This window comes from Harmonia axyridis, chromosome 5 (genome assembly GCF_914767665.1).
Source record: "Harmonia axyridis chromosome 5, icHarAxyr1.1, whole genome shotgun sequence".
Taxonomy (NCBI): Eukaryota; Metazoa; Arthropoda; class Insecta; order Coleoptera; family Coccinellidae; genus Harmonia; species Harmonia axyridis.
The window spans coordinates 1,343,435-1,371,173 of NC_059505.1; the positions used below are offsets into that span (position 1 = coordinate 1,343,435).

Below are 27,739 nucleotides of genomic sequence, written 5' to 3' on the forward strand. Positions count from 1 at the left end.
TTTTTTCTGTTTATTAATTCCTAAGTTCAACATTAGAAATCGTCCAAAGGACGAAGTTTTCAACCTTCTTTGAATCTTTAAAAAACAGATCATTTGGCTGAGACTGATGAAGCAATCTTCCAGAATATATTTTGTTTCTATGCCTTCCCATATGATTTTGACGTTTAACCTTCATTTGAAGACAACTAATGTCATGTTTTTGGATTTGTAAACATACCAAAAATGTGAATTGTTTTCAACCAAAGTTAGGACAGTTCCGTTAACTATCCAACTGATTCAGGACTGGAGGATATTTTTAATTAGCCTCTATCATGGCAACCCAAGAAAAACTCATGAAATCTCTTGAACTCTTAAAAAAATTATCAAATTCGAATGGTAACTCTGATAGTGTAAATGTGTAAGTAATGAAATAATTCTTGAATTATTGCAATACTCAATGGGGAAACATTTTTTAGTCTAATTTCCATCTCAATTTTTTCAGAAAAAAGGAAAAAATTCATCATTGTCATGTTATAACAGAATGTATAAGCAGTCATGCAATAACAACAACTCCAACGGGATTTTCTTCTTTACTGAATTACACAATAGAAAGTCTCTTTCATCTTTGTGATGATCCAGACTCTGACATCCGAATGGTAGCTGAGGAATCCCTGAACAAAATAATAAGGGTATGTTCATATCCTTCGATCCCAGAATAATCTATCTATAAGGAGCTATATGTTTGTTGCAAATTTAAAAGAATATTTTTCAGGCTCTTAATGATGAAAATATCACCAAGGTTCTCATTGAATTACATAAAGAAATAAAAAGAAATAATTCTGCTAGATCTCTGAGAGCTGCACTAAGCAGATTTTCCAAATTAGCTCATTGCATAAGACCTCATAAGGGCAAACCATATATAGTTCATATGTTCCCTAGCTTAATGAGAATAATTGAGAGATCAGAGGAATCAGTACATGAAACTTTGGCTAGCAGTCTGCCAAAAATTATTGAAGTATTAGGACCTTTTACTACAGATAATGATATTAAGGTAAATAATATTGATTACCCAATAATAAACATGCCTCCTTTAAAGATTTATATATTGATTGAATACTTATTTTAGAATCTCCTGAAATCTTTTATGGCCAATATTTCAAATCCATCAGCCGTTATCAAAAGGACTACAGCTTATTCTATTCAAAGTATTTGCTTGAATTGCCCAAAACCGTATTTATCGATTGTCTACTGTATACATATTGTACTAGGTAAACATTTTCTCCCAAAAATATGTTTTCTTCCATACCGCTATCATGAATTTTTTCAGGTTTTGTGTTCCCATTAAATGAAAACTGCGACACCCACTTAATTTTTGGTGTAATGAGAGTTCTTAAAATACTGTTACCTCAATGGAGAAAATGTTTGATAGAAAATAAACAAATACAAGATAGAGAAAAACAAGGATCTGAATGGGCTGAATTGAAGACTGAAAAACTTCTTCAGGTATTTACATAATTTTAAATTTTATTTCTTTATAATTTTTCAATGATTTTCTTCAACAGATTTACGAACTGTGCCTTCACTATATAAATAATAAAGATCATAACATGGTAATTGCTTCATTAGAAACTCTGAATATTCTGTTGCAAAATTCAACGAAAGAGCTTAAAGACGCTTTGCTGAATCCAAATGGTTTACCTAAAAGTAATACACATCAATTCGTTCCCTCAAAATGTAAATCATTGAGTAAGTAGTATATAAAATTTTTACTTTTCACAAATAAATCGTTAAATTAGAAGCATTCTAGTAAGTGAAAATTATTTCTCTAATTCTGTGGAAAATCTGTTTATAATTTTTTTTTTTTTTTTTTTTTTTTTTTTTTTTTTTTTTTTTTTTTTCACACTCTCGTGGGTTCAATTAGATTCGCCGGGTGCCAGCACCAAGGCGAGATCCTCTGAGTCCTAATGAGGATAGACCACCTGCCGAATGATGTTGACCGTCCCCAGTATTACGGCTTTCTGCATCCAACATAATGCGTTGATGGGGAGTTGAAGTTCTCGTATGTGTTGTACGGTTTTTCTGTGGACGAGTCCATTGCAGCTTATTATCATCGGCTTTATTTCCACCTTCTGCAGCCTCCACATGCTCTTCATTTGTCTCGCTAGTGCCTCGTATTTGCTTATTTTGTCTTTAATTTTATATAATTTTAGATATATATATATATATATATATATATATATATATATATATATATATATATATATATATATATATATATATATATATATATCAGTTTCACATAGATTTCATGCTTATATTTCGTTTTTATTATGTTGGTACTTGGAACTCTCCTTTCACAAATTTATCTTTCATCTGTCAAATTTGTGATACAGAAAACAGTTCTGCCAAACAACATTTTTCAATGCAAAAATCACTAAATGATATTTATGGAAATATTTTGTTAATTTCAATAAAAATTCAGTGAATTAGAGGAAATAATGTATAATACTTCAAACACAGCCACTTCATGGCTAGTTTTTTAATATTGGACTCATGGATAAATAAACATTTAATTTATACTAATAGATTACAACATAAAAGCTAGATGATAATAAAATAACAGGAAATTTTTCAGTCATAAGGAACTGCTTGTATTAACAATTTATTTACTCTGCAAGGTTTCGAGAAGTATTTCTTCTCTTCTTCAGTTTTATGAATATTCAATAAAAAAATCTTTCAAATTTATGAAAGAAAGTTGATGAAATAGATAAATTGATTTAATCTCGGAGACTGAAATTATCCTCACATACAGGTAGATATTGGTGCTTCAATTCCAATTTATGATCCATGTGCAGCTTTTTTTTAACTTAGCACAAGGATAAAAGTTGAACGATATTATTTCTTTGCACTAATGGTTAGAGACAAGCAAGATCATTTAATTGTAGCTTGTGTTCATTTGATTAGGCTTTGTTAATCTTATGTTTAAATTTGAATGGTCATGTTCAGGTAACTACAATTCAACATTTTAATTTTGTGTTGCAGGCCTACTGAGTATAACTTCTGACCCTGCATTGGTCTCGGAATCAGATTTAACCGATTCCTTGAGACCAGATATTAATGAATGGATAGATCACTCAAAACTCACTCTAACTTCCCTCAACATTTTTGAAAAGCCCAAAGAATCTTTTGAGAAATCTCAGTTTCTTGAGAGTGGCAGTAGCACAATGACTAGATCACTTTCGCAACATGATCTTGAATCTAGTATTGAGTTCGATACAATTAAAACTGGAGTTAGTAACAGCAGCACGGATCTTTTAGAAAAGGCATCAAATTCAACTAATAAGAGCTCTTCGAACGAAGATGTTACAGACTCTGATACAAAGGTATTTTTTCAGATTATTTTCATTCGACAGGTTTTCAGTTTTTCTTCAATATTTCAGGAAGTCAATATCGGACAGTTCAGAGATCAAGATGTACCCTTAAAATACTGCAGTAGACTTCTTGCGAAGTCATTTCTGTTAACGGGAGTTCCAAATAATCTTATTGGTGACAAATCGTGTAGAGTTTCCGTGAAATCCTCAGCTATATCATGTTTTGCTTCCATTTTGAGATTGTATCCTCAAATATTCTTAGAATATTTAGATAAAACAGTGAATCTACCCCAGAAGGATGTTGATCAAAGAATATCCGATATATTAAAATATTCTAGCCATCATGATCCTCAATTGAGGGGGCATACAAGGATATTAGTTGCCAATTATTTAGTATCTGTTATTATCCAGAGTAGAGGGCACTACAGTAATTGGTTAGAGATACATTCCCACGAAGAAGATAGTAATTTAAAATTTGAGAACTTAGTCAAAACATTTGCAATGGTAAGTGTTGTTATACCTATATTCAAGATTTAAATTTAATTCTGAGTTTTATTTATGGAAGCTCTGAGAAAAGCACTGATCTGAGTGCCTTTTCTCTAATTCTGTGCCAAATCCTTTCATTCTGCCATATCTTGTTAAAATTGTGCTAGAATATTTCAGATTCACATAGATTTCATGGTTATATTTCATTATCATATGTTGGTACTCGGAACTCTCCTGTCATAGATTCATCTATTATCTGTCAAATTTGGATACAGAAAACAGTTCTGCCAACCAACATTTCTCAATACAAAAATCACTAAACGATATTTATGGAAATATTCCATTAATTTCAATAAAAGTTCAGAGAATTAGAGAAAATTATGTATAATACTTGCACAGAAGGCTCATTCTAACATTACTTGCCTCTACGCGGCTTGTTTTTGAACCATTTCATCTCAATTTTTCTTTTGCAAATCCATGAAATGATTACCGAACCAAATCTGATTTATGTTGTTATTTTACCTTCACCATAAGCATGACTAAGTACTTCTCTTAGGTTGTTGAATATACATTATAACTATGCTAGGTTAGAAAATCTATGGTAGAACAAAAAACAGCTTCCATAAATATTATATAATTGATCAAATTCAAGAGTTATTCTGTCCTCTTATATTTTTATCATAGACTAATCATTACAATATGCCATTCCTTCAATAACAATAATTTTTTCAGGGTTTAAACGATGAGTCTTCTTTATGTATACGATATACTCTTCAGAGTTTAGAGTTGAGTTTACAGTACATTTTAGAAAGTAAACAATGTCAACAGGTGATTCCTTTATTAGATAAATTACCTGACTTATTCAGTAATCCATATTGGTTAGTAAAAGTGAGTATTGTAGAAATAAATTGCAAAGCTTTGATGAAAGATCATTAAATACATTATTAGGTGAATTTATGTGATTTTTGTATATGGGCAGGAAGACCTAGGTCGCTAGCCCTTTGAAACATTGTTTCAATAAAGTTTTTCTTCTTCTTTCTTCTTCTAGGTGAATTTATGTGATTTAATGTGCCATCTTCCATATATAACGATACATTATGTAACCGGTGATAGTAAATTCCAAAGTAAGATGCTCTTCGGATTACAAGGATTATTAAAAGACTCCGATATTAGAGTACGAAATGCATCATCCAATGCATTCGCCAGGTAAAATTTTGATATAATGCTCATTACATCAAATGTAAATCAAAAATGATTTATATGATTTAAGGTTGGTTTCAAAATTATATTTCCAATATCTTTCTGAGAATGCAGTGACTTCAAGGGCGATATCCTACAGAAAAAAAATGTTATCAAACCTTTATGACAAATCATGGCTCCAACCTTTTAATTACAAGAATTTTGTCGAAAATACTCCATTTCCCTTCAACCGAGCCGATGAAACTTCCCTTGAAGATGTCGAATTTTCACTATCGAAGATCTTACATGGAATAAAAGAAATGGCATTATTTCCCAAAAACGAATATATGATTGTAAGTGAGATATAAAAGGTTTTCCAATAAAAGGTTTCATTTTGCAATAAAAAAAATATGTATTTTAAGAAAAATCAATGGATGCCATTGTAAAAAGGAAAGTTAATGATGGAAATTTATAGCAGCCAAATACAGCCAAAAGTGCTCCAGTACAAAATTTTCACCATTTTTGTGGTGAATTTTAACAATTTCAGTGCGTCGTTGATGCCTGTTTCGTTCCATTTTTAGTAATGGCGTTGTTTTTACTTGTCAAATGTCAAAAGATGACAACTTCAAAAGTGACAGCTGCTCACATAGCGTGCTATTCAATCTGAAACCTCTTATTGGAAAATCCTGTACATGTTTTTGAATATTTCTGAATAGTTTTTTTTTCAGCTGGGTTGTATTGAAGCGCTAGCAATTCTCTCTCAAAAATTTCCATGTACCGTTTACAGAAAAGCTTGGAATTGTTGCCTTCAGAAAAACCTTCTCGAAGAAAATCGTACAAATGATTTACTCGAATTATGTATCGATTTAATGACTGACTCTACCCTAGTTTACGATATTGGATTTCACAATCATTTATTAATACTTTGTTCCAACCTATATGCAGGTAGATGAAATGATTTTTCAGCGTTAACCAATATTTTAACACGTTTTGTTTGTAGGGTTCTCGATATGTGTCTTGAGACCTGTACCTGAACAGGATACTACTCAAAAATGGAACATGTTTGAATCTACTATCCATTCGAATATTTCAGATGTCTTCCTCAAACATGTTATTAAAATACTTTGTATTTATCAGCATATTGTAGATGATATCCACATGCCTTCTCAACAAAAACCTGCTATCTTAAGTTTACCAACTGCTAGTCCTATGAAAAGGAGGAAAAGCGATTTGGAGAAGAAAAATGTAATGACAAAAATATCTGAAGAAAAGGCAGAGAAGAAAGAAAAAGAAAACAATTTGGCCGGTAATTTTTCTTACTCGTTTCATTATATGAAAATTTATGAAGCACTGAAGACAGCTTATGGTAATTACAGGGTAAGAAAATAAAATAATAATCCAAACAGACAGGAAAAAGTATGAATTCGTAAATTTTATAATTTCAGACTTCCTTGGAACCCTCAGCTTCTGAAAAATTCCTCAACATGTTAAAAGAATCTCTAAGAAGTCTTTCCATACTAATGGAAATAGGTAGCTTAACTGAATTTGGACCTATTGCAGAAGAAATTTTGAATTATTTGAATTCCTTATTCAAAATAGAGCCTTCGGGAAGTGTTGAGTGTGTACAACAGCTTCTGAAGTCTATATTTGAGACCAATTTTCTGGTCAATGGAATTGATATAGTCCAAGATAATGACAAAAAGGAAAAGGTTGAATTTAGTGATTTGAATTTTGTCCGAATTCTTATTTATATATTTTTTAGGATGATATAGATGTTTCAGGATTTTACTATAATTTATTCCTGAAGCCTTATAATGAAACATCATTATGTATTAATGCTTTGAAGGATATAAATAGAAAAGAAGGGGACGGAGATAATACCATGATGGGGTATCTTCATAGAAATGCCAGAAGGAAACCTACAGTTTCTGCAAATCTTGATAAAGTATTAGCTAATTACATCAGAATTTTTGAACCTATGGTGATACGGTCGCTAAAGGTGAGATGAAAAGATTTTTTAACTCGTGAAAATTTCTGAATCAGTTCGCTTCATTCAGATTTTGTGGTTATATTTCATTATCATATGTTGGTACTCGGAACTCTTCTGTCACAGATTTATCTATTATCTGTCGAATTTGTGATACAGAAAACAGTTCTGCCAACCAAAATTTTTCAATGCAAAAATCACTAAATGATCTTTATGAAACCATTCTATCAATTTCAATAAAAGTTTAGTAAATTAGAGAAAATAATGTATAATAAAGGGTGTTCTTTTTAGAGCTATATAACTTTAAAATGCAATAAAACAACGATGGATTATTCGATTGACATGAATTTCATTTATCGGCAAGATAATCTTGTGGCATTACATTTTAAATATGATTTTTGGCATATGACCGCCACGGCTGGCTCGGATGTAGTCCAATCTGGACGTCCAATTTTCGATGACTTTTTCCAACATTTGTGGCCGTATATCGGCTATAACACGGCGAATGTTGTCTCCCAAATGGTCAAGGGTTTGTGGCTTATCCGCATAGACCAATGACTTTACATAGCCCCACAGAAAGTAGTCTAGCGGTGTTAAATCACAAGATCTTGGAGGCCAATTCACAGGTCCAAAACGTGAAATTAGGCGGTCACCAAACGTGTCTTTCAATAAATCGATTGTGGCACGAGCTGTGTGACATGTTGCGCCGTCTTGTTAGAACCACAGCTCCTGGACATCATGGTTGTTCAATTCAGGAATGAAAAAGTTAGTAATCATGGCTCTACACCGATCACCATTGACTGTAACGTTCTGGCCATCATCGTTTTTGAAGAAGTACGGACCAATGATTCCACCAGCCCATAAAGTGCACCAAACAGTCAGTTTTTCTGGATGTAACGGTGTTTCGACATACACTTGAGAATTAGCTTCACTCCAAATGCGGCAGTTTTGTTTGTTGACGTAGCCATTCAAGAAGAAGTGCGCTTCATCGCTAAACAAAATAAAATGGACGTAGTGCGCGATACGTATTCCGCACAGAACCATTATTTTCGAAATAAAATTGCACTATTCGCAAGCGTTGTTCAGGCGTGAGTCTATTTATGATGAATTGCCAAACCAAACTGAGAATAATTCACTTGACAGCTGTTAAATCGGTCGCCATCTTGAACAGTAATGCCAACTTAAAGTTATATACCTCGAAAAAAAACACCCGTTACTTGTACAGAAGGCTCATTCTAACACTCGTTCATTCAATTTTGAACTTATGGAAGAATCAATGCTTTCTGCACTCATATTATAAATAACTATTATAGATCAGAATATTTTTTTTAGCAATACACTATTACAAGTGATGTCAAACTTCAAGGAAAAGTTCTTCAGCTTCTAAGTCAACTTGTTCAATTGAAAATAAATTATTGCCTATTGGATGCAGATCAAATATTCATCAATTTCGTGATTAATCAATTCGAATATATTGAGGAGGGTCAAATCCAGTAAGTTTTAAACAATTTTTTTAAAGTATTCGCAGGAAAGGTGAAACTAAAACATTTTGAAAATAAAAGAAGTGTATAAGAATTTTCATGGCTGGTTTTTTTGAGACTTCCTAATTTTTAGGCATTCCGAAGAACTTATTCCAAAAATCTTCCAATTTCTGGTACAATTATCCTATAGCAAGCAACATTCAAAGAGTATAATTGGAATACCAAAGATCATTCAGTTATGTGATGGACTAACAGCCAGTGGCCAATGTCCTCTGACACACTGCATTCCGGCATTAACACCAATCGTCAAAGATATATTCCTCACCAGGAATATCCTGAACACCCCGGATTCAAAAGAACTGGAAACGACAAGAGAAGTTGTTCTTTCGATGCTAGTCAAACTTATAGAATATCATGAAATCTTAGATTTGATCGTTTTAATATTGGACGATAGCAAATATTGTAGTGATACCGATAAATGGATCAGGTGGTCACAAAGTATCTTCAAATCTTTTCTCACAGTACTTAATGGAAATAAATATAGGTTAGACTCGATGGAATCGTTGGATTCTATAAGAAAGCTCATCTTTGCGTTAAATCCAAATGTATTTCGACCAGTAGATGATATTTTAATTTTGTTATTTCAAGAGCCGCCCACTCTGGTAAGCGATCAGAATTTCAAATAGCATGTGAGAATATAATTTTGTTATTTTTGCAGAACCAGGATGTTAAGTACTTTACTCGTTGGATGGGAAGGATTTTAACAGTACTTATTATACTATCACCCGTGAAGGAAGAAATTATTCTTTCAAAAATATCATTATTGAAAAATAATTTCATTCCAAACAGTGTGTTCGAAAATGTTGTTACCACTAGTGATCCTTTGAATGTAACAAATAGTGCGGACTTTTTTCAGTATCTCACACCTGAAAAAATTCTCATTCTATTTATTTTTCGAACGTTATCTTTAGCTACTAAAAAATGTATATTGTTGGTGGAGGACGAAGAAGATGCGTTCTTTGTTGAGGAACTTTCGATATTCATGATGTTCTGTCTTCATAACTTCCAATCGGGTAAGAGAACATTGTGTTAAAGAATATTCATTCATCAATTGAAAGCATAAAAAGAGATCTACCACCTTGAAATAAAATATACACACAAAATCTCAAAGAAGTTAATTTTTTCTTAAACTGATGTTCTCAGTTGCTTCGTTTTTTGTTATATACAGGACTGAACAAAAAAATTGAAAACTAATTTTCCTTTTTTTTTCTGTATATAATTAAAAAACGAATTAACTGAGAATGGTATCTGAACAAATATTTTCCCGAGGAATCGAGCTAGAATTCATAAAATAAAATTCTAAAATCAAGATAATATGAACTAGAAACTTCGTTGAGATTTTGTCTGTTCCCCTAATTTTGTCAGTTACCTTTTATTTATTTATTCAATGCAATTTTATTCCTTCAGGGTTCTTATGTAAAACAGCAAATGTTGCCATTTCCATAATCGAGAAGAATAAATATGCTGAGGAGTGTGACGCAATAAAAATACAACCTATTAATGAAAATTTTCAAAATCTCATTTTCTTTTACCCGACATTAACCTTTCATTGGTGTTATTTCCTTACTCTCCTTGGTTATGAAGATCTCTCTTTTTGGTCTTATATCTTGCAACTTCCGAATAAGGACTACGAGAAGTAAGTCTTATTTAATTTTCGTAATGCAAATATGACACGATATGTTTTCAGAACAAACACTTTCTTGAACTCCATAAATACTGATATAATTAAAGTAGGAGGTAGTATAGTATTTTGTGATTATTTGGTAAGTTTTTAAATATATCAAAGTGTATGTTTCTACTATTTATAATTTTATAGTGTGAAAATTCTTCCAAAAGGACGGATGTTGTGGATTGGGTGCTCAAAAATAACCTGGACCTTTTGATAAACCTAGATCAGGAGGCGCCAATAAATGAATTTTTTTCATTCATTCACAGAGATTCAAAATTGAGTGGTCTGCTTTTGAAATATATCGATCAGCATCAAAATATAATCGATTCAAAAGTAAGTAGCCAAATTATTGTAGTATACTTATTATAACAAAAATGACACAAAAATGGATCGGAGATAAAACAGCATAGTTAAATTGAATTAATTATTTTCCAGCTCATTTTCAAATTGAAGGTCCTGAAGGCTATCGAAAATAGTCATCCAAATCTCACTGGGCAACTAGTTAAATTGTTACTAAACAAATTCATATACATTCAAGATATAGCTGTGGCTAAAGAGGTATCTAAACTTGCTACCAGAAAAGTAGAATTATTATTGACGATGCCTGTGGATAGCATTCATAATCAGTTGAGCAGCGAAGATCTTTTGGAAATTACGCATAATTTAAGTAAAAAGGACCATAACAATAAGTGAGTAATGTTTTATATTCTTTGGTTGGTGGGAATGTCTATTCAAACGAATATTCAACTTAAACAAGTAAATTATTATTGAAATACATTCCTGATAAGGGTTCTGTGCATTATTTGACATTTATGCATTAGACCAATTGAAAAATCCCCGGTCTAATCCATATGATTTTTAGTTAGTACCAACCTTCAAACGATACTTGTCAAAATTTGACAGCAGTCCGACCATTAGTTTGTGAGATATTGCGTTGTGAGTGTAGCTACTTTTGTTATTTGAAAAAATATGAAAAAAAAAGAATTTCGTGCGCTGATAAAATATTGCTTTTTGAAGGAAAAAAATACAGTTCAAGCTAAATCTTGGCTTGATGAAGAGTTTCCAGGGTCTGCACCAGGAAAAACAACCATCATTGATTGGTATGCTAAGTTTAAACGTGGTGCAATGAACACCGAAGACGACGAACGCAGAGGACGCCCAGAAGAGACTGTCACCGAAAAAATCAAAAAATTTCACAAAATAATTTTGAATGACCGTAAAGTGAAGTTGATCGAGATAGCAGACATTGTGAAGATATCATCTGAATGTGTACATCATATCATTCACGAATATTTGTACATGAGAAAGCTGTGTGCGGAATGGGTGTCGCGCGAGCTCACAATCGATCAAAAGCAACAACGTGTTAATGATTCTGAGCAATGTTTGAAGCTGTTTAAGTGCAATAAACCTGAATTTTCGCGTCGATATGTGACAATGGATGAAAAATGGCTCCTTCATTTCACTCCGGAGTCCAATTTACAGTCAGCTGAGTGGACTGCACACGATGAACCGAATCCAAAGCGAGGAAAAACACAACAGTCAGCTGGCAAGGTTATGGCATCAGTATTCTGGGATGCGCAAGGTATAATATTCATTGATTACCTCCAAAAGGGCCAGGCCATCAACAGGGATTATTGCTTATAGCGTAATTGGATTGTTTTAAGGATGAAATCCTTAAAAAACGGCCCCATCGTAAAAAAAGGTGCTGTTTCATCAAGACAATGCGCCGTGTTACAAATCAATGAAAACAATGGCAAAAAAGCATGAATTGGGCTTCGAATAGCTTCTGCATCCACCGTATTCGCCAGATCTAGCCTCCAGCGACTTTTTCCTGTTCTCAGACCTCAGAAGAATGCTCGTTGGAAAGAAATTTAGCGACAATGAAGAAGTAATCGCCGAAACTGAGGCCTATTTTGAAGCGAAAGACAAATCGTATAACAAAAATGTATCGAAAAGTTGGAAGATCGCTATAATCGCTGTATTAAGCTATCTATTAAGATATTATCGCCCTCGAAGGCAACTATGTTGAATAAGAAAATCGAATTTTGCCAAAAAAATGTGTTTTACTATGGTAGACCAGGGACTTTTCAATTGGCCTGTTATATACATAATTTCAAATATCATTGATTATTAATTTTTTTTTTATTTTGAAACTTGTTCCAAAATAGCTGTTTTTTTTTGCAGGCATGAAACACTGCTCGGACTTCTTGGAAAACTGGCAGTTAGATTTTATGATCACAGATTGCCATTCACATTCCAAAAAAAAACTGTTGATCCTGAAACAATAAAGAACCTTAACATCAACAAAGAATGGTACCTTAGTCAGGTGAAACTGAAGTTGAGTAATGTTAAAATGGGAAAAGAAGTCGCTAAAATGCTGAGCATGTTGAGTTACTCGGAACAATTGGAACTGATCGAGAATGAACATTTCGACGGACATATCTTGAAATGCTGCATAGATTGTGGTGTTGATATTTTCAAAGATAAACCATCTAAGGATATCCCCGATGTGTTGAAGGCGTCAGTAAAATATTTATCGAAAGAAGTTGATGGTATCGTTAAAAGAATTCCCGAACCATATAAGGTTAGTGATCCGTTACTGATTTTCAAAATTTTAGGACGAAAATTTCAAAGAATTGCTCTTGTTACAGTCTGGGACATTTTCTTCGTTCTTGAAAGAAGGACATTCCTTGACCGCTGTGGAGTTGTCAAAAATCCTAAATTATCTAATTCCTAGTGTTTTATCCTACCTTAAAGCCACCCAACTCATTTCCAATTTAGAAATACACGAGGAAAACCCATCGAATATCATTAAACTGAACATTATATCCTTAAAACTGATTAATTTTATTATTGAAAGTAAAAACTCGTTTGATGTGATGTTGACAAATTACACTTTGGATTGTTTGAATTTCATATTGAAACACGATAAATATTTTACCTTAATGAACTCCAAAGATCATACCGCATGGTCTTGCTCTATTATTTCCGATGTACATAAGATTAAAACATTTTTAGCAGAAGACGAGGGAAATTCTGAACAATTGGGTACCATTTTTCCTGAAGATGTCATCAGTAAATTCGAGAATTCTGAATATGGCGAATCTTGCGCCGTTCTTTACGACCTGCTGAACTGGGTATATGTAACGAGAAAAAGAACGAGTAATATACCGGATTGTCTATCTTTTAATTTGAATAGTATAATCAATTCTCTGGGGAGATTGTCATTGTTCAATTCGTGTATGTTAGTGCCTGCTAAAGCGTGGGAAAGGGGTTTGGATATTAGTTCGTTTTCCTCTCAAAATCCTATCATTTCCCTACCAGTGGAATTATTACAAGATCGGGAGATTTTAGAGGAATATTTGTTTAGGTGAGTTCAAAGTGGATTTTTTTTCTTCAAAATTTATGGCCTCAATTGTATTGTTTCAAAGTTGGATGCCATTTATTTTTTTACAAAAATATTTCTCCAGAAAAATTATTGAGTAGAAGTAAATATCTATAGTAACCGGCAAAATTAAAGGAACGGACAAAATCTCAATGTAGTTTGTAGTTTATTATCGCTTGAACCCTTTGGTCGATTTTTTTAATTGTAGCTTGATTTGTCGGAAACATAACTGCTCATTTACTTCGTTTCTTGTTATATACAGTGCTGAACATAAAAATTTAAAAGCAAGCTTTTAACAGGCCCATTGAAAAGTCCCCGGTCTACCATAGTAAAACACATTTTTTTTGGCAAAATTCGATTTTATTATGCAACATAGTTGCCTCCGAGGGCGATACAGCAAATGTAGCGATCTTCCAACTTTTCGATACTATTTTTCTAGTACGATTTGTCTTTCGCTTCAAAATAGGTCTCAGTTTCAGCGATTACTTTTCATTCGCGCTAAATTTCTTTCCAGCGAGCTTTCCAGTCGCTGGGGGCCAGAGCTGGCGAATAAGATGGATGCAGAAGTAATTCCAAGCCCAACTCATGCAATTTTGCCATTGTTTTCATTGATTTGTGACACGGCGCATTGTTTAGATGAAACAGTATCTTTTTTTCTTCAAATGGGACCGTTTTTTAACGATTTCATCCTTTAAACGATCCAATAACCCTAAATAATAATCACTGTTGATGGTCTGGCCTTTTTGGAGGTTATCAATGAATATCATACCTTGCGCATCCCAGAATATTGATGCCATAACCTTGCCAGCTGACTGTTGTGTTTATTCTCGCTTTGGATTCGGTTCATCGTGTGCAGTCCACTCAGCTGACTGTCGATTGGATCCCGGAGTGAAATAATGGAGCCATGTTCCATCCATTGTCACATATCGACGCAAAAATTCAGGTTTATTGCACTTAAACAGCTTCAAACACTGCTCAGAATCATTAACACGTTGTTGCTTTTGATCGATTGTGAGCTCGAGCGGCACCCATTTTGCACACAGCTTTCTCATGTACAAATATTCGTGAATGATATGATGTACATGTTCAGAAGATATCTTCACAATGGCTGCTATCTCGATCAACTTCTCTTTACGGTCATTCAAAATTATTTTTTTAACTTTTTTGATTTTTTTGTCGGTGACGGCCTCTTTTGGGCGTCCACTGCGTTCGCTGTCTTCGGTGCTCATTTCACCACGTTTAAACTTAGCATACCAATCAATGATGGTTGATTTTCCTGGTGCAGACCCCGGAAACTCTTCATCAAGATTTTGCTTCAACTGTATTTTTTTCCCTTCAAAAAGCAATATTTTATCAGCACACGAAATTCTTTTTTTTCCATCTTTTTTCAAATAACAAAAGTGCTTACACTTACAACGAAACATTTCACAAACTAATGGCCGGACTGCTGTTAAATTTTGACACGTATTGTATGAAAAGTTGTTACTAACTAAAAATCATATGGATTTGATACTAGCACCGCCATCTGTGCATCAGACCGTGGACTTTTCAATTGACCTAATAGTCAAAACATCCCCAAACAATGTTCTGAATAACTTTTATTCTTTTTGTTCGCCCCTGTAGATAAAAAACGTACCTGGGAACGGCAACTGAACAAGCTAGAATTAAAAAAACATTCTAAAATCCCCAAACGGTTCAAGAGAAAATGAACTACAAATTTCGTTGGAATTTTGTCCGTCCCCCTAATTTTGCTGGTGTGTATATTTTAAATGAACCGGATGATGTGATTTCAGGCTTTAACTTTTAGATCGGGAGATTCAAGAATCTCTGTGAAAAAATTCAATTTTACCCTTCAAAACGACGATCAATAATAGAACCAAGCTACAGATATATCATTATTTATTTTTCCATCAGAATATCCTTTTTGGGCTGGAATTCAAGACAGCAATTTGAAGAGACGTGGATGTGCCTGCTGAGCGTTCTGTGTAATTCCCCATCGGATGAAAGTAGCACTGAAGAAATGAACGAAATCTATAGCACCATTTCCTTAGCTGTCAAGGGAATAACTACACTGCTAATACAAACATTGTATTATCCTGCTCCGGGAAAGAAGAATCATTCCGAACTGTTGACTGTTTCGAGAGATGAACCAATTATATGTGATAAAATTAGGTTGGTTGAAAAGAGACCAGTTAATTTTTTCTGTATTAATTATCGTTTTTTGCAGTTTAAGGAAGTTGAAAGACGTTCAAATATGTATAAGAAATAGATATAACGAATCCTCTTATTTTTCTGGGAAGAACGTTAGAATAGATATTCCATTTGATGATTTGAGAATAGAAAATCGAAATAGTCATTCCTCAGGTCAGATGTCGGTCAGGTATTTTCTGATAGCTCTTGGAATTATAGAAGATACTGACCAAAAATATCAGGCGAATCAAGTCTTACAAAAAAGAGATGAGATATTAGAAAAAAGTGGCCTGGATATTACTTCGTGCTTGCAATTTCTACAAGACTTCTTCTCGCAATGTTTGCAATTTCAGGTAATGTAATTTTTCATTCTCAGAAGGAAATTAGCAAAACTATAAATGTGTTAGCTGTTTATTCAATTGTAGAGTTTCGGATAACTTATTTCTCTAATTCTGAGGCAAATCGGTTCATTCTGCCATACTTTGAAGAACAATATCGTACAGGAATAACTCAATTTCACTCAGATTTCATGGTTATATTCCTCTATTATACAGGGTGTTCCTAAATTGGAGGTACAAAGAAAAATGAGAGATTCATTGGATAATTTTGAGAAAAAAGTCCTATAAATATGGGCCCGCAAACGCTTTGTTTTCTAGATACAGTCTGTTTCTTGTAGTTCTACTTTTTTGTGATGAATATACCAGTTTATCAAATATTTACTAATCTTCGCCACAGATTGGGTAAAGGAGTTCCAAAATTTATAATTAATTTATTCGTCGCAGCTTACTAACTGGATTTTTATAATAATTTGGATATTCCTGAAGATTACTAGGCAATTGATTGGAATTTTTTTTTCGAAATCAGAAGTAGATATGATAAAATTACAAGAATGATAAAAAGTGTAGTCATCTTCGCTTGTACCTCCAATTTAGGTTTATGGTGTATGTTGGAACTCAGAACTTTCCTGTCACGGATTTATCTATCATCTGTCAAATTTCTGATACAGAAAACAGTTCTGCCAACCAACATTTTTCAATGCAAAAACCACTAAATGATATTTATGAAAATATTTCATTATTTTGAATGAAAATTCAGTGAATTAGAGAAAATAATGTATAATACTCGAACAGAAGACTCATTTTAACACAATTTTGATCTTGTGGAGATATATCAATGCCTTCTCCACTTGTATTATAAATAACTATTTTTTTTGGTTGGTTTTAATATTTGGTTCATTGGAATTGTATCTCTAGACAAAAAAAGTATATATCAAAAAGATATATATCGAATAGTGAATATTTTGGCACAATACTGTCGTAATTTAGATATTTAAATTAGCAAAACAATGAATTTCAATTACATCTCCATAATCTACCGTCAATGAGAAAATTAGTAATCATTTTTCATTTTTTCAGAAGATCAATTCTTTGGCCCTTTTGCACGAATCAGTAGTATCCATTCTGATACTTTCTGATCTTTTCAATGATAAGTCGCAGTTCAATTGGATGTTGGACACCTTCCTCGACTTGCTGAAATTGCATGCGGTTGAAGATGAATTGTTGCATGTGTATCTGATCGTAGGGGTTTGCAAAGCTGCCGCAATTCTGAATCCTGTAAGCCATAATTCCTTTGTTTAAAGCTATAATATTGAATGGCGTCATTTTTAGGAGTTGGAAGTGTATGAAACGTTAAAAAAGCACTTGTCGACGTTTTTAAAAAGTTCATTCCTTTCGTCGAAGATCGCATGTTTGCATGGATTGATGTTTATTCTGGAAGGCTGCAAGCTGAACAACATTTCAATAGGAGGAATTTCTGAAGAATTGCAACTGATTCTTCCCTGCGCTGTGGAATACATTCAAACCAATCTGATTACCCCAAATATGTAAGAATACTCCATGTTTTTTTTTATTCCATTATTTATTTTCATCAATTTCAGCAATATACCACATTCTCAAGAGCACACATTATCAATGTGGACTATTGCGTTTTATTTGATAGAAAATGTTGAGGAACAACATCTGGGTTACGGTTTTGTAGATGAAGTCGTTTCTTGCGCTATATCTGTTCTATCGAAACCAAAAATTGACATAGTGGAATACAAATTTATAATGCAGGTAAAAATTGTAAACTTGATAAATGATATAAAAAAAATAATAAAACAATTTCAATTTTTTTAGAAATTGCAACGATCTATCACTGTTAGGAAAACTATTTTAGAAATGTTTGGTAAGAAAATTGTTAAGCTAGCATTGGAGGGACTAAAGAGTTCAAGCTCATATGTAGCAGTCACTTCAATACAGCTACTCTTTACTTATATGTATATAGGTAAGGAAATAAAAAAAATAAAAACCTTTAGTTCAAATAACTCACATTAGCATTTCTTACAGAATATGCCGAACATATTGAATCCTTCAATGAACAGATTAGTCCTGAAAATTTGGTACAAACTGTAGAGAAATTTTCAGCTCTTTTCGAATATATAAAAAAAGGATATATTTTTGAAGCAGAAATAGTGTGTTCTTTGTTACCTAAAGTATTGGACGATTTCTTCACACCAGCCGATATTTTAACCAAAGTAATAGGTGAATTTCTATCTGCACAGCAACCACACCAGAAACTTCTGAGTAAAGTTGTTTTCCATGTAAGTTTTTTTCTCTATTTCAATATCGTAATGTGTTCATTACAGTTCTGAAAACAGTGCTGTAATGAACTCATTACAGCATCGATTTCGGTTATATTTATCGTTTTGTAGTTGTCTGTACTGACTTCCAATCCTATCAAATTTCAACAAACGTCAAAAATTGTCAATATAAGTTGGAGTGAAATGATTCGCAACATTATTCGCAATTTCTCTTGATTCTGGTGGTGTTAAATCGATTTCTCCAGATATAATTCACGAATTTAATGCGTAATTGTAATTTATATCAAAATTCGAAACGTACGATTCTTCTTCTTCTTCTTCTTTATCTCAATGCTATAGCTTCCCCGTTAGCAGCCCCCAAACTAAGGATACTTAGCACCATGGAACAGCCCGCAGGCTATGCTTCCAATCTCTTTGTGGACGGTGAATTGTCAATCCGGTTCCCAGGGCTGTAGGAGTCTAGAACTAATCTATACCGGACTGAGACTTTGAATACGGATTATTGTAAACGTTCAGATTGTTCAACTTGACAAATAGGCTGACTTGTAGCTAAACCCCGTGGAGAACACAGGATGAAACACAAACACTAGGAAAAATCTGAAAGGATAAAGGATATTATAATGCTGAACTGTTAACATACCATATGACTCCAAAATCTACAAGCTATACATGCAAATTCGAGCATCTAAGAAATTCCAATAATAAGCTCGTTATCTCTTCTCTATGGGAGAAGATAGCCTCATAGATGTTAATGGGCAAACTAAGACCAAGTGAGGATAACCCCTCATATAATATTTCCACGTTGTATCTGTTTCCATCGCAGGAAAGAAACAGGTGCATCATGTTTCCCACCTCCCCACAGCTGCATAAAGGGGAATCAACCACACCAATTCTGGCCAAATGATCTGGGATTGAGCAGTGACCCGATCTCAAGCGCGTTAAAGAAGTTATTGACTTCCTTGAAGTCGATCTATTGCGGAACCAAGGTTTTACACGGTATTTACTTGGTCTGACGAAAGCTGCGTAAATCTTACCCTTCGTTAAACCTATATTGAAGTATTCGTCATCCCAAATACCCCAGATTTCCGCGATATATGCAGGCCAAAAATCCCTTGGATCGCCCTTTAAACCCGAACGGCCCAACAACTGTCTGCCCCGATTGGCCAACTCATCCGCAATATCGTTGTTAAGAATGTTAGAGTGGCTAGGGACCCACAAAAGAGACACCTGGAAACCCATAGATCTGGCCCTGTCTAAAAGGATTATAGAACTGACAGTGAAAATATCCGAATTAGCGTTGATCGAACCGCTACCCAATTTACTGATTACGCTTTGGGAGTCTGAAATAATAACTGACCTGTGAATGTTCTTCTCCAGAATCCAATTAATAGATCTATTGACTGCGAACATTTCAGCCGAAAAAATCGACCAGTGATCCGGAAGCTTACCGCAAATTCTAGTTCTCGACGAAGGAATCCAAACACCGTACCCCACAGATTCTGGCTGACTAACCCTTGAAGCATCAGTATAGAGTTCTGTAAAACCCTGAAACCTCTCCGAAAGCAAACAGAGCAGTTTTTGCTGGTTCAAGGCTGAACCCTTCTGGAGATCGGAGATAAGATGATACACTCTTCCTGATCTGTTTCGGTAGTCTGAAAGAAAAAAAGGAAGACAGGGTGCTCGCCAAATATCGTTGGATTTATCCTTCAGCAATTTGAAGGCTTGAACATAGCCAGGGACAGTCCCGTTGAACCACAAACCATCAAGAAATTCCGGATACCGAAGAATCTCCGAGAGGGGATGAGAAGACAGGCGAATGAGCTTGGAAACGAATTTGAAAGAGAGCCACAATCGTCTAAACTTAAGAGGAAGTTCACCACTCTCTGCCAGGATAACTGACGTGGGGGTGGATCTCATGAGGCCCAAAGCGGACCTTAAGGCCGCGAATTGCACCCTATCTAACTTGGAAAGTGACGCTCTTGAGCACCTCCCGTACAGAATGCCGCCGAAATCGAGATACGGACGCACAAGACCTTTGTACACATTCAGAAGAATCGAGGGGTGCGAACCCCAAGAGGGCTTACATAGACTCTTTATAATTTTACATTGGGAAATCGCTCTGGAACACATGAGATCGATATGTGCGTCCCATTTCAATTTTTGCTGGAAAGTAACGCCCAAGTATTTAATCTGGTGTTTCCAAGGAATGGGAAGGAAGTTCAGAGAAATATCCGGGTGAGGAGGGGGACGTAGGTGTTTGGTGAAAACTACTGCTGATGATTTCTGAACATTAATGCTGAGATTTCTACCTCCAAGCCACAGGTTTAACTTATCCAAACTTGAATTGACCCCTTCTATCACGGCATCCAAACTCCCACCAGAAGAAACCATGGCAAAGTCGTCGGCGTATCTGAAAAGAACAACATCACAATCCAACAAGTTCGAAGGAAAACTGGTGTAAAGATTGAACAATGGAGCGCTCAAAACCGAACCTTGCGGTAGGCCGGTATAGACTACCTTATTCAATACTACGTTTGAACCGCTACGGATAGAAACCTTGCGACCGAGGAACAATCGGTATATCAAGTTTGCCTCATTTCTGTTGATGCCGCACTCTATCATGTCTGCCCACAAGGTGTTTAGATCGACGTTATCGTACGCACTAGAGATGTCCAAGAACACTCCGACAGAAAAAAATCCCCTGGCGAAGCCTGCATATACGTGTGCTGTAAGCAGAGAGTGACAATCAAACACAGATCTGCCCCTTCGAAATCCAAAACAAAAAGAGCCCACTCTATCTTCGATCTTCTTTTCTATTCTTACCTTCAGCATCCGCTCCAAGATCTTCGTGGTACACGGGGAAATAGAGATGGGACGATAGTTCGAAGCGACGTCTGCAGGCAAAGAACCCTTCAATAAGGGGATGATAACCGATGAACTCATCATAGGCGAGGGAACCGAGCCTCCAAGGAGCTTGTTAAACAACTCAAGTAAAAGAATTTTAGTAGAGAGGGGGAGGTGGAATAGGATCGTGAAATCGATTCCGTCCATACCTGGCGAAGAATTAGTCCTTTTTTTGAGAGCGTACAACAACTCCTGAAGAGAGAAAGCCTCAAAGACAGGTTCGTATTGGAGGGACAAAGGACCACAAAACATGGGGGGAGACAGTTTGTTCAGAATTTCCCTACAACACCTCTCCGACACCGGATGAATTTTATTGGGACGTGCACGACCTGAGAATTTCTTAATGATACCCCAGAAACGATGTGTATGTTCTATCGTAAGACTCTCGCAAAAACCCCTAAATGAGACCTTTTTCTTTTTTTTGACAATGGCTCTGGTTTTCGCCACCTGATTTTTATATCTCAGGTAATTACTCAGAGAGGGGGATTGGTTATATACTGATAAAAGAGATCTCCTCGATTTTATCATCTCAGAGACCTCCTCGTCCCACCAATGCACTGAATATTTTGAGTTTTGACGTGAATTAAACTTTGGGAGAGAGGCGTCCGACGCTGCCTGAATGTTCTCGACGAAACGGTCGATATCGTCTACCTGAATTGAACTGAACTCCTCAAAGACGTGCTTTGAAAATTTCTGCCAATCGGCGTACTTAGTATTGTACTTACGGAGCGAAAAGCAAGTAGAAGGAGCGGAAGCCGCCCCACCGTTAATCATTATCATGATGGGCAAATGATCGCTAGACCCGGAGTCCTGCACCACGGACCAAGCGCATCTAACCAGAAGATCACTCGAACAAATGGATAAATCAGGAGCGCTTGTGGAAATACCCGGCGGAACGACCCTAGTGGGAGATCCGTCGTTGAGGAGACCGAAGTCGCTATCCCTTATAAATGACTGAAGGACATTTCCATTGCGATTACCGCGACCAGAACCCCATAAGGAGTTCTGAGCGTTGAAATCACCGATGAATAAGCTGGACCGATCTGCCAACGAAAAAACATGATCGAGAACTGACGGAGACAGACGAACATCAGGAGGCACATAAAGATTGAAGATCTTATATCCAGCACATTGAACGCCGGAAATTTGAAGACCGACCGGAAGAACCATTGCCCGCAAATCAATCTCAACATAAGGAATATAGTTACGGATCGCGAAAGCAATACCACCGTAGCCGTCAGCTCTGTCCTGTCTCAACAGAGAATAACCGGACAAGGAAACATCTATGTATGAGCGCAAAAAGGTCTCACTTAAAGCTATTATATCCGGATTCAATTCCTTAATAAGGATCTTCAGATCATTAAAGTTCGATACGAAAGATCTAATGTTCCACTGAAGAACTTTAATTTCCATTAAAGGGATTATGAAAAAAAAAAAAAAAAAAAAATCTAAATGTAAACTTAAAGAAAAAACAAAAAAAGGAAAATTGAACCGGAAAAGGTCTATAAGTATATAAAAAAAAAAAAAAAAAAAAAAAAAGACTAAAATATGTATAAATCAACTTAAGACAACGAGGTATTGCAGGTAGTCCTCGTTATATGTGATTATTTGTCTAGGGTAAATCGAGTTATCTTCTAATGTAAACTGTTCGTTCTGGCTGTAGTCGTATGAACTAGCCTGAGAAAAGGATTGAAGTTGAGAAAAACCTTTTGATTTGATTGGGGAGGATGAGGAGAATTTGCTAGGGCCAGCCTCCTGATGGGAGGAAGAAACACATTCAGAAGCAAAAGAAGGTCTTTGATCGAATAAGCAAGCATTATGAGCCTCCTTATCATATCCTAGCTGAGACACAGCTTTCCTCTTGGGACGTTGTCTGGGATTATTGAGTTGAGAGTTCTGAACTGAAGGGGATTTGGGACGAGCAGCAATATTGGCGTAGGAGAGGTCGACTCGCCCGGAGGAATCCGGACTCCTTTCAAAGGATTTCTTATGAAAAGAAGGAAAATCGGAAGGGGAGGGGGCAACCTGTCTCTTACAAGCTTTATCTGCTTCATATAATGACACATTATGTAACGCCATAATTTCTCTCATTTTAGTTTGACGCAAGTATTCCGGGCATTTTCTATCGGAAGCTAAATGATCCTGTTGACAAAAAATGCATTTAGGTTCAGAATCGCATGGTTTCTCATCATCGTGATGAGAACCACATTTAGAACATCTAAATTTACCCCTACATAAATTTCTCACATGCCCGTAACGCCAGCATTTGTTACACTGTACTACTGGAGGGATATAAAGTTCTACAGGCAACCTGATTGAGTATAGTTCGAAGAATTTGGGTAGAGTGGTACCCTCAAAAGTAATAACACAAGTATTAGTTTTTACGTAACTGATACCATTTTCTGTAGTCTTTCTTCTATTAAACCGTCTCACCCTTATAACTTGAACACCTGGATTTACACCCTTACCCATTGAGATAATTTCTTCATCAGAAATATCTTGTCCCACATCCCGAACAATTCCCATAACAGAGACAAACCTCCCAGGAATGTAAACTTCAAAAACTGTTGGGTTAAAATCATTGTATTTAACGAAGCTGTTAGCTTGATCAGCGGAAGCAAATCTAACTCCGACCCTTCTCAGGCCTTTACGATTTATATTGAGAATATTGAAGTCACTGTAATTAGAATTATTGTAGATGATTTTCCCTATATTAAGAGGATTTAAATCTTTGATTTCATTACTAGAACTTTCGATCACTACCTCGAAAGGACCTTTGTCCTTACAAGAGTAGAAGCAGTGAGTTTTGCGAATTTTTGAGGTACCTTCACTTATTTTATTAAGAACTTCGTCTATTTTATTAACTAGATCGGATTTGTCACGTCGAAGAGCTTCAACCCTGACAGTTGTTAATTCTTCCCTTAACAAACTAACATTAATGGAATTCCAGATTTCTTTATTCAGCTGAGAAAAGGCCAGGTTAGACCTGGGGGATAATGCAGACAGAACCCGAGGCCAAGCCTCGGGATCCGTTTCATCCATGTTTGCGAAAAAAAAAAAAGAGATTAGTATAACGAGCTTATCTTAAAACTACTGAAAAAAAAAAGCAGAAAAAAAGAGAAGAGGTTATAAGGAAAATACGACCCCTAGGATCGTAGCAAAATAAAGCTCAGCACTATATAAAGGAAGGTAAATAACTCACCGGAAAGAAAAACAGATCACAACGGCACAATCAAGGAAAAATATCCGGTTTCAATCTCCACAAAACCCAAATATGTTGCCCTGTCAATAGCCTATGCGCGAATCAAACGTACGATTCATATTCAAATTCCGTAATTTGTCAATTTTCGTAACGGTCACACCAACTGCCAAGATACAATAGAAAAGTCACTAGGATGTATAATTAGAATTTTTCATTGAATAATAATAATAATAATAATAACTGATCTTTATTGATATGTTATCAACAGGCCATCGACCAAAGTCCTTCAGCCCATATTGGGTTGAAATACATTTCTAAATATCTACAAAAAAAAAAAAAAAAAAACATAAGTACTTTAGGAATTTATGTAACTTCTTAATTTTTGGAGTTAAGTGCAAGTTGGAAATTTTCTGCATGGGTTATCTGCTGGTTCGTCGTGCATGAGATCACTTATATCGTCCAATTCTTTTAGCCTTTGTATGAATTTATTGTTGAGTTTCTCAATGCGCCCTCCAATGGGTTCTACCTTGGTTCTGCTATATAAAAGGTGATTTGGGGGATTGTGCAGTCGGTTGTTTGGATGTCTCATTTTGGTTATTGCTCGAAGGGATGTTGTTTCAGCAACCTCTAGAATTTTGATCACCGACTCCCTGCAGTTCGCATATAGGGGATGTCCATACTCAATTATTGGTCGACATATAGACTTGTAAATGATCGTTGCTGTTTTCATGTCAATTCCTTGATTGTTGTAGGTCAAACATCTAAAGTGTTTAGCTCTAGCTATCATTTTCTTCTTTATGTTGTTCGCATGAAGTTTCAGGCTGGCTTTGCTGTCAATTTGAATTCCCAGGTATTATATTGATGGTGTTGGTTTTACTATTTTATTGTTTATTGCAATAGTTGGAGATTGGTGATTTATGTTGTGGTTGAATATGATTAACTGTGATTTTTCTGGATTGGCCTTCAATCTCCACTTTGAAAACCATGATGTGATGTTATTAACATGCTCTTGAAGATTTTTCATGCAGTCTTTCAATGTTTTCCCATGTGAAATTGCTAAAGTGTCATCTGCATATTGTAGTATATATTGTTGGGTATTATGGATTGTGGGAATGTCACTGCAATATATGTTATATGGAAGAGGAGAGAGTGGGGATCCTTGAGGTGTACCCTGCATGGGAGTGAAGAAGTTAGATTCTGAGTCGCCAATTTTTATTTTCAATCTTCTATGCTTTAGGTATGAACCTATTATATGGATAAGATATGATGGTGTGTCTTTCTTGAACAATTTGTATAGTAAACCCTTTATCCACATGCTGTCAAATGCTTTATTAGTGTCCATACATACTGCTGCAGTTTTCCTATTGTTTAATTGTGCATTTTGTAGATTTGAGAAGAAAATTGTGAGGGGGTGAACTGTTGCTTTCTTTCTGCGGAAACCAAATTGGTATTTGGGAATGAAATATTTGAAATGTTCCTCAAGTTTAGCTTTAATTATTTTCTCTAATAGCTTTCCTAGTACTGGCAAGAGTGTTATGGGCCTATAGTTTTCTACTTTTTTATGATCTTTATTAGTTTTTGCTATTAGAATGATGGTACCAGTTTTCCATATTTCTGGAAAGGTTTGGTTATTCAGACACCATTCATATATCTTCATTATGTGTTCGTTTATGTGTTGGTTCAATTGTTTGACGATACTCCATGGAATATTATCTGTCCCTGGCGCACTATTTTTGGTATTATGTCGAATTTCATAGTACGTGGCTTCCTCAATTTGCTCTGATTCCCTTTCCCGCTCGTTATTGTTGAAGTAATCAAAATAACAAGTTTCTACGATTCTTTCTGTTTCATTATCAAAGTTAATGTCATTGTCATATTGATATGCCTGTTTGAAGTGTTCTGCAAAGATGTTCGCCTTTTCTTCATCTGATTTGTGTTTTTTCTTTTTTTTTTTTCATTGAATTTCGACAATATTCCACAAAACTTGACTGAAATAGAGAAAATATCGTCTAATACTCGTTCTCGCTTCTTCGTCGCTCGTTTTCGAATTTCGCATTCGTATTGAAATAGGAGCCCATTCTACAACTTGTTTTAGAATATACTATTATTGGGAACTTGGTAATAATTTATTACTAAAATAATATTTTTCTTTTTCAGCTTTTCCAGAGTGCAGTTCGACAAAATCAGTTGACACTTCTTCAAGATTGGATTGTGTTCAGCTTGCCTAATTTCACACAAAATTTCTCCTATCCAATGGCCACATGGTGTTTAACATGTTTTTTCATTAGTGCTAGCCGTAATCAATGGTTGACTGCTCTTTTTCCTTATATTCAAACAAGAATACAAAGATATGAATATGAGGATAGGGAAATATTGTGCGTAGCAGGTTCTGATTTTTATAAGAACTTGTCGACTGAAAAACAAAAAGAGACTTTCAAAGCTAATTTTAAAATGGTCAAAAATTTACCTGAAATGCCATTTAGTGATTTGTTATCTTCTCTGTGAATTTTAATAATACCGATTTGAAATGTTAATAAATTTTTATGCAACGTTAATTTTAAATTAAATATTATAAAAGTTAGCAAGTTGACTATTTTTTATGATTCCTTAATATAGAAATTTTAAATTGTTGGATCACAAATTTGATTTTTCTAGAAAATTCAGAATATCCCAGTATTTGGAATTTCTAAATTCTTTTTGTTACTTAGCGAGTACAATTTTATTGTTCTCTATACTTAAGAGGAGTTTACGTATCATTAAAAATAAATTCTCAGTTTGAATAGGTGTATGCACTCAGAACTAATACAGAAGTGATGGCATATCAATTATTTCAGTTTTTCTTTATAATTAGAAAAATTCGATTTATTAAAGAATTTGCCTATAAGCCACAAATTACTAAACTAATACTTGCCGCTGCCTACCAAGAGTAGAATCCTGTAACTACTTTTTCTTGGTTTGAGCTACTTTCGCTAGATGTCATTATAGAATCTGTTTCAAAAAAAATCGGCGAATGCGCTTAAATATAGCACATCCGTCTAAAATACGAAAAAGTTTCTGTTTCTTATCAGATCAGCTTTAAAAATTGATATTACAAAGAATTTTCAAGTCTAAGCACATATCTGCTATTTGATCTTTCCTGAAAGAACTTGAAGCTGTTATATTATCTTTCATGGGAATTTACGAAAGAAAAAAAATTCGCATGGGA

At 34.9% G+C, this 27,739-nt stretch overlaps 2 protein-coding genes across 3 annotated transcripts; one reads left to right on the forward strand and one right to left on the reverse strand.

Annotated features, from left to right (window-relative positions):
- The first annotated feature begins 152 nt into the window (after positions 1–152).
- On the forward strand, positions 153–27,115 carry LOC123679645 (huntingtin). The gene is made up of 32 exons (XM_045617035.1): positions 153–397; positions 482–668; positions 752–1,030; positions 1,106–1,247; positions 1,307–1,482; positions 1,542–1,725; positions 3,022–3,362; positions 3,420–3,854; positions 4,569–4,724; positions 4,885–5,042; positions 5,107–5,368; positions 5,744–5,960; positions 6,016–6,392; positions 6,461–6,724; positions 6,778–7,014; positions 8,335–8,495; positions 8,617–9,145; positions 9,202–9,556; positions 9,951–10,179; positions 10,231–10,306; positions 10,360–10,545; positions 10,648–10,901; positions 12,397–12,796; positions 12,864–13,582; positions 15,512–15,769; positions 15,825–16,140; positions 17,203–17,400; positions 17,455–17,669; positions 17,724–17,901; positions 17,965–18,112; positions 18,175–18,428; positions 26,692–27,115. The coding sequence occupies exons 1-32, from the start codon at positions 312–314 to the stop codon at positions 27,037–27,039; spliced, it is 8,325 nt and encodes a 2,774-aa protein (XP_045472991.1). The 5' UTR covers positions 153–311; the 3' UTR covers positions 27,040–27,115.
- LOC123679646 lies at positions 18,738–24,652 on the reverse strand. 2 transcript variants are annotated; one of them, XR_006747416.1, is made up of 2 exons: positions 24,535–24,652; positions 18,738–19,025 (listed from the first exon to the last, which is right to left on the reverse strand). XR_006747416.1 is itself a non-coding variant. In XM_045617036.1 (2 exons), exon 2 carries the CDS (start codon positions 20,817–20,819, stop codon positions 19,092–19,094), a length of 1,728 nt encoding a protein of 575 aa, XP_045472992.1. In that variant the 5' UTR covers positions 20,820–20,838; positions 24,535–24,637; the 3' UTR covers positions 19,043–19,091. The 2 variants fall into 2 exon arrangements, 1 of the variants encoding a protein (XP_045472992.1); XM_045617036.1 differs by lacking the exon at positions 18,738–19,025 and adding an exon at positions 19,043–20,838 and having other exon boundaries at positions 24,535–24,637.
- Positions 27,116–27,739: the final 624 nt, after the last annotated feature.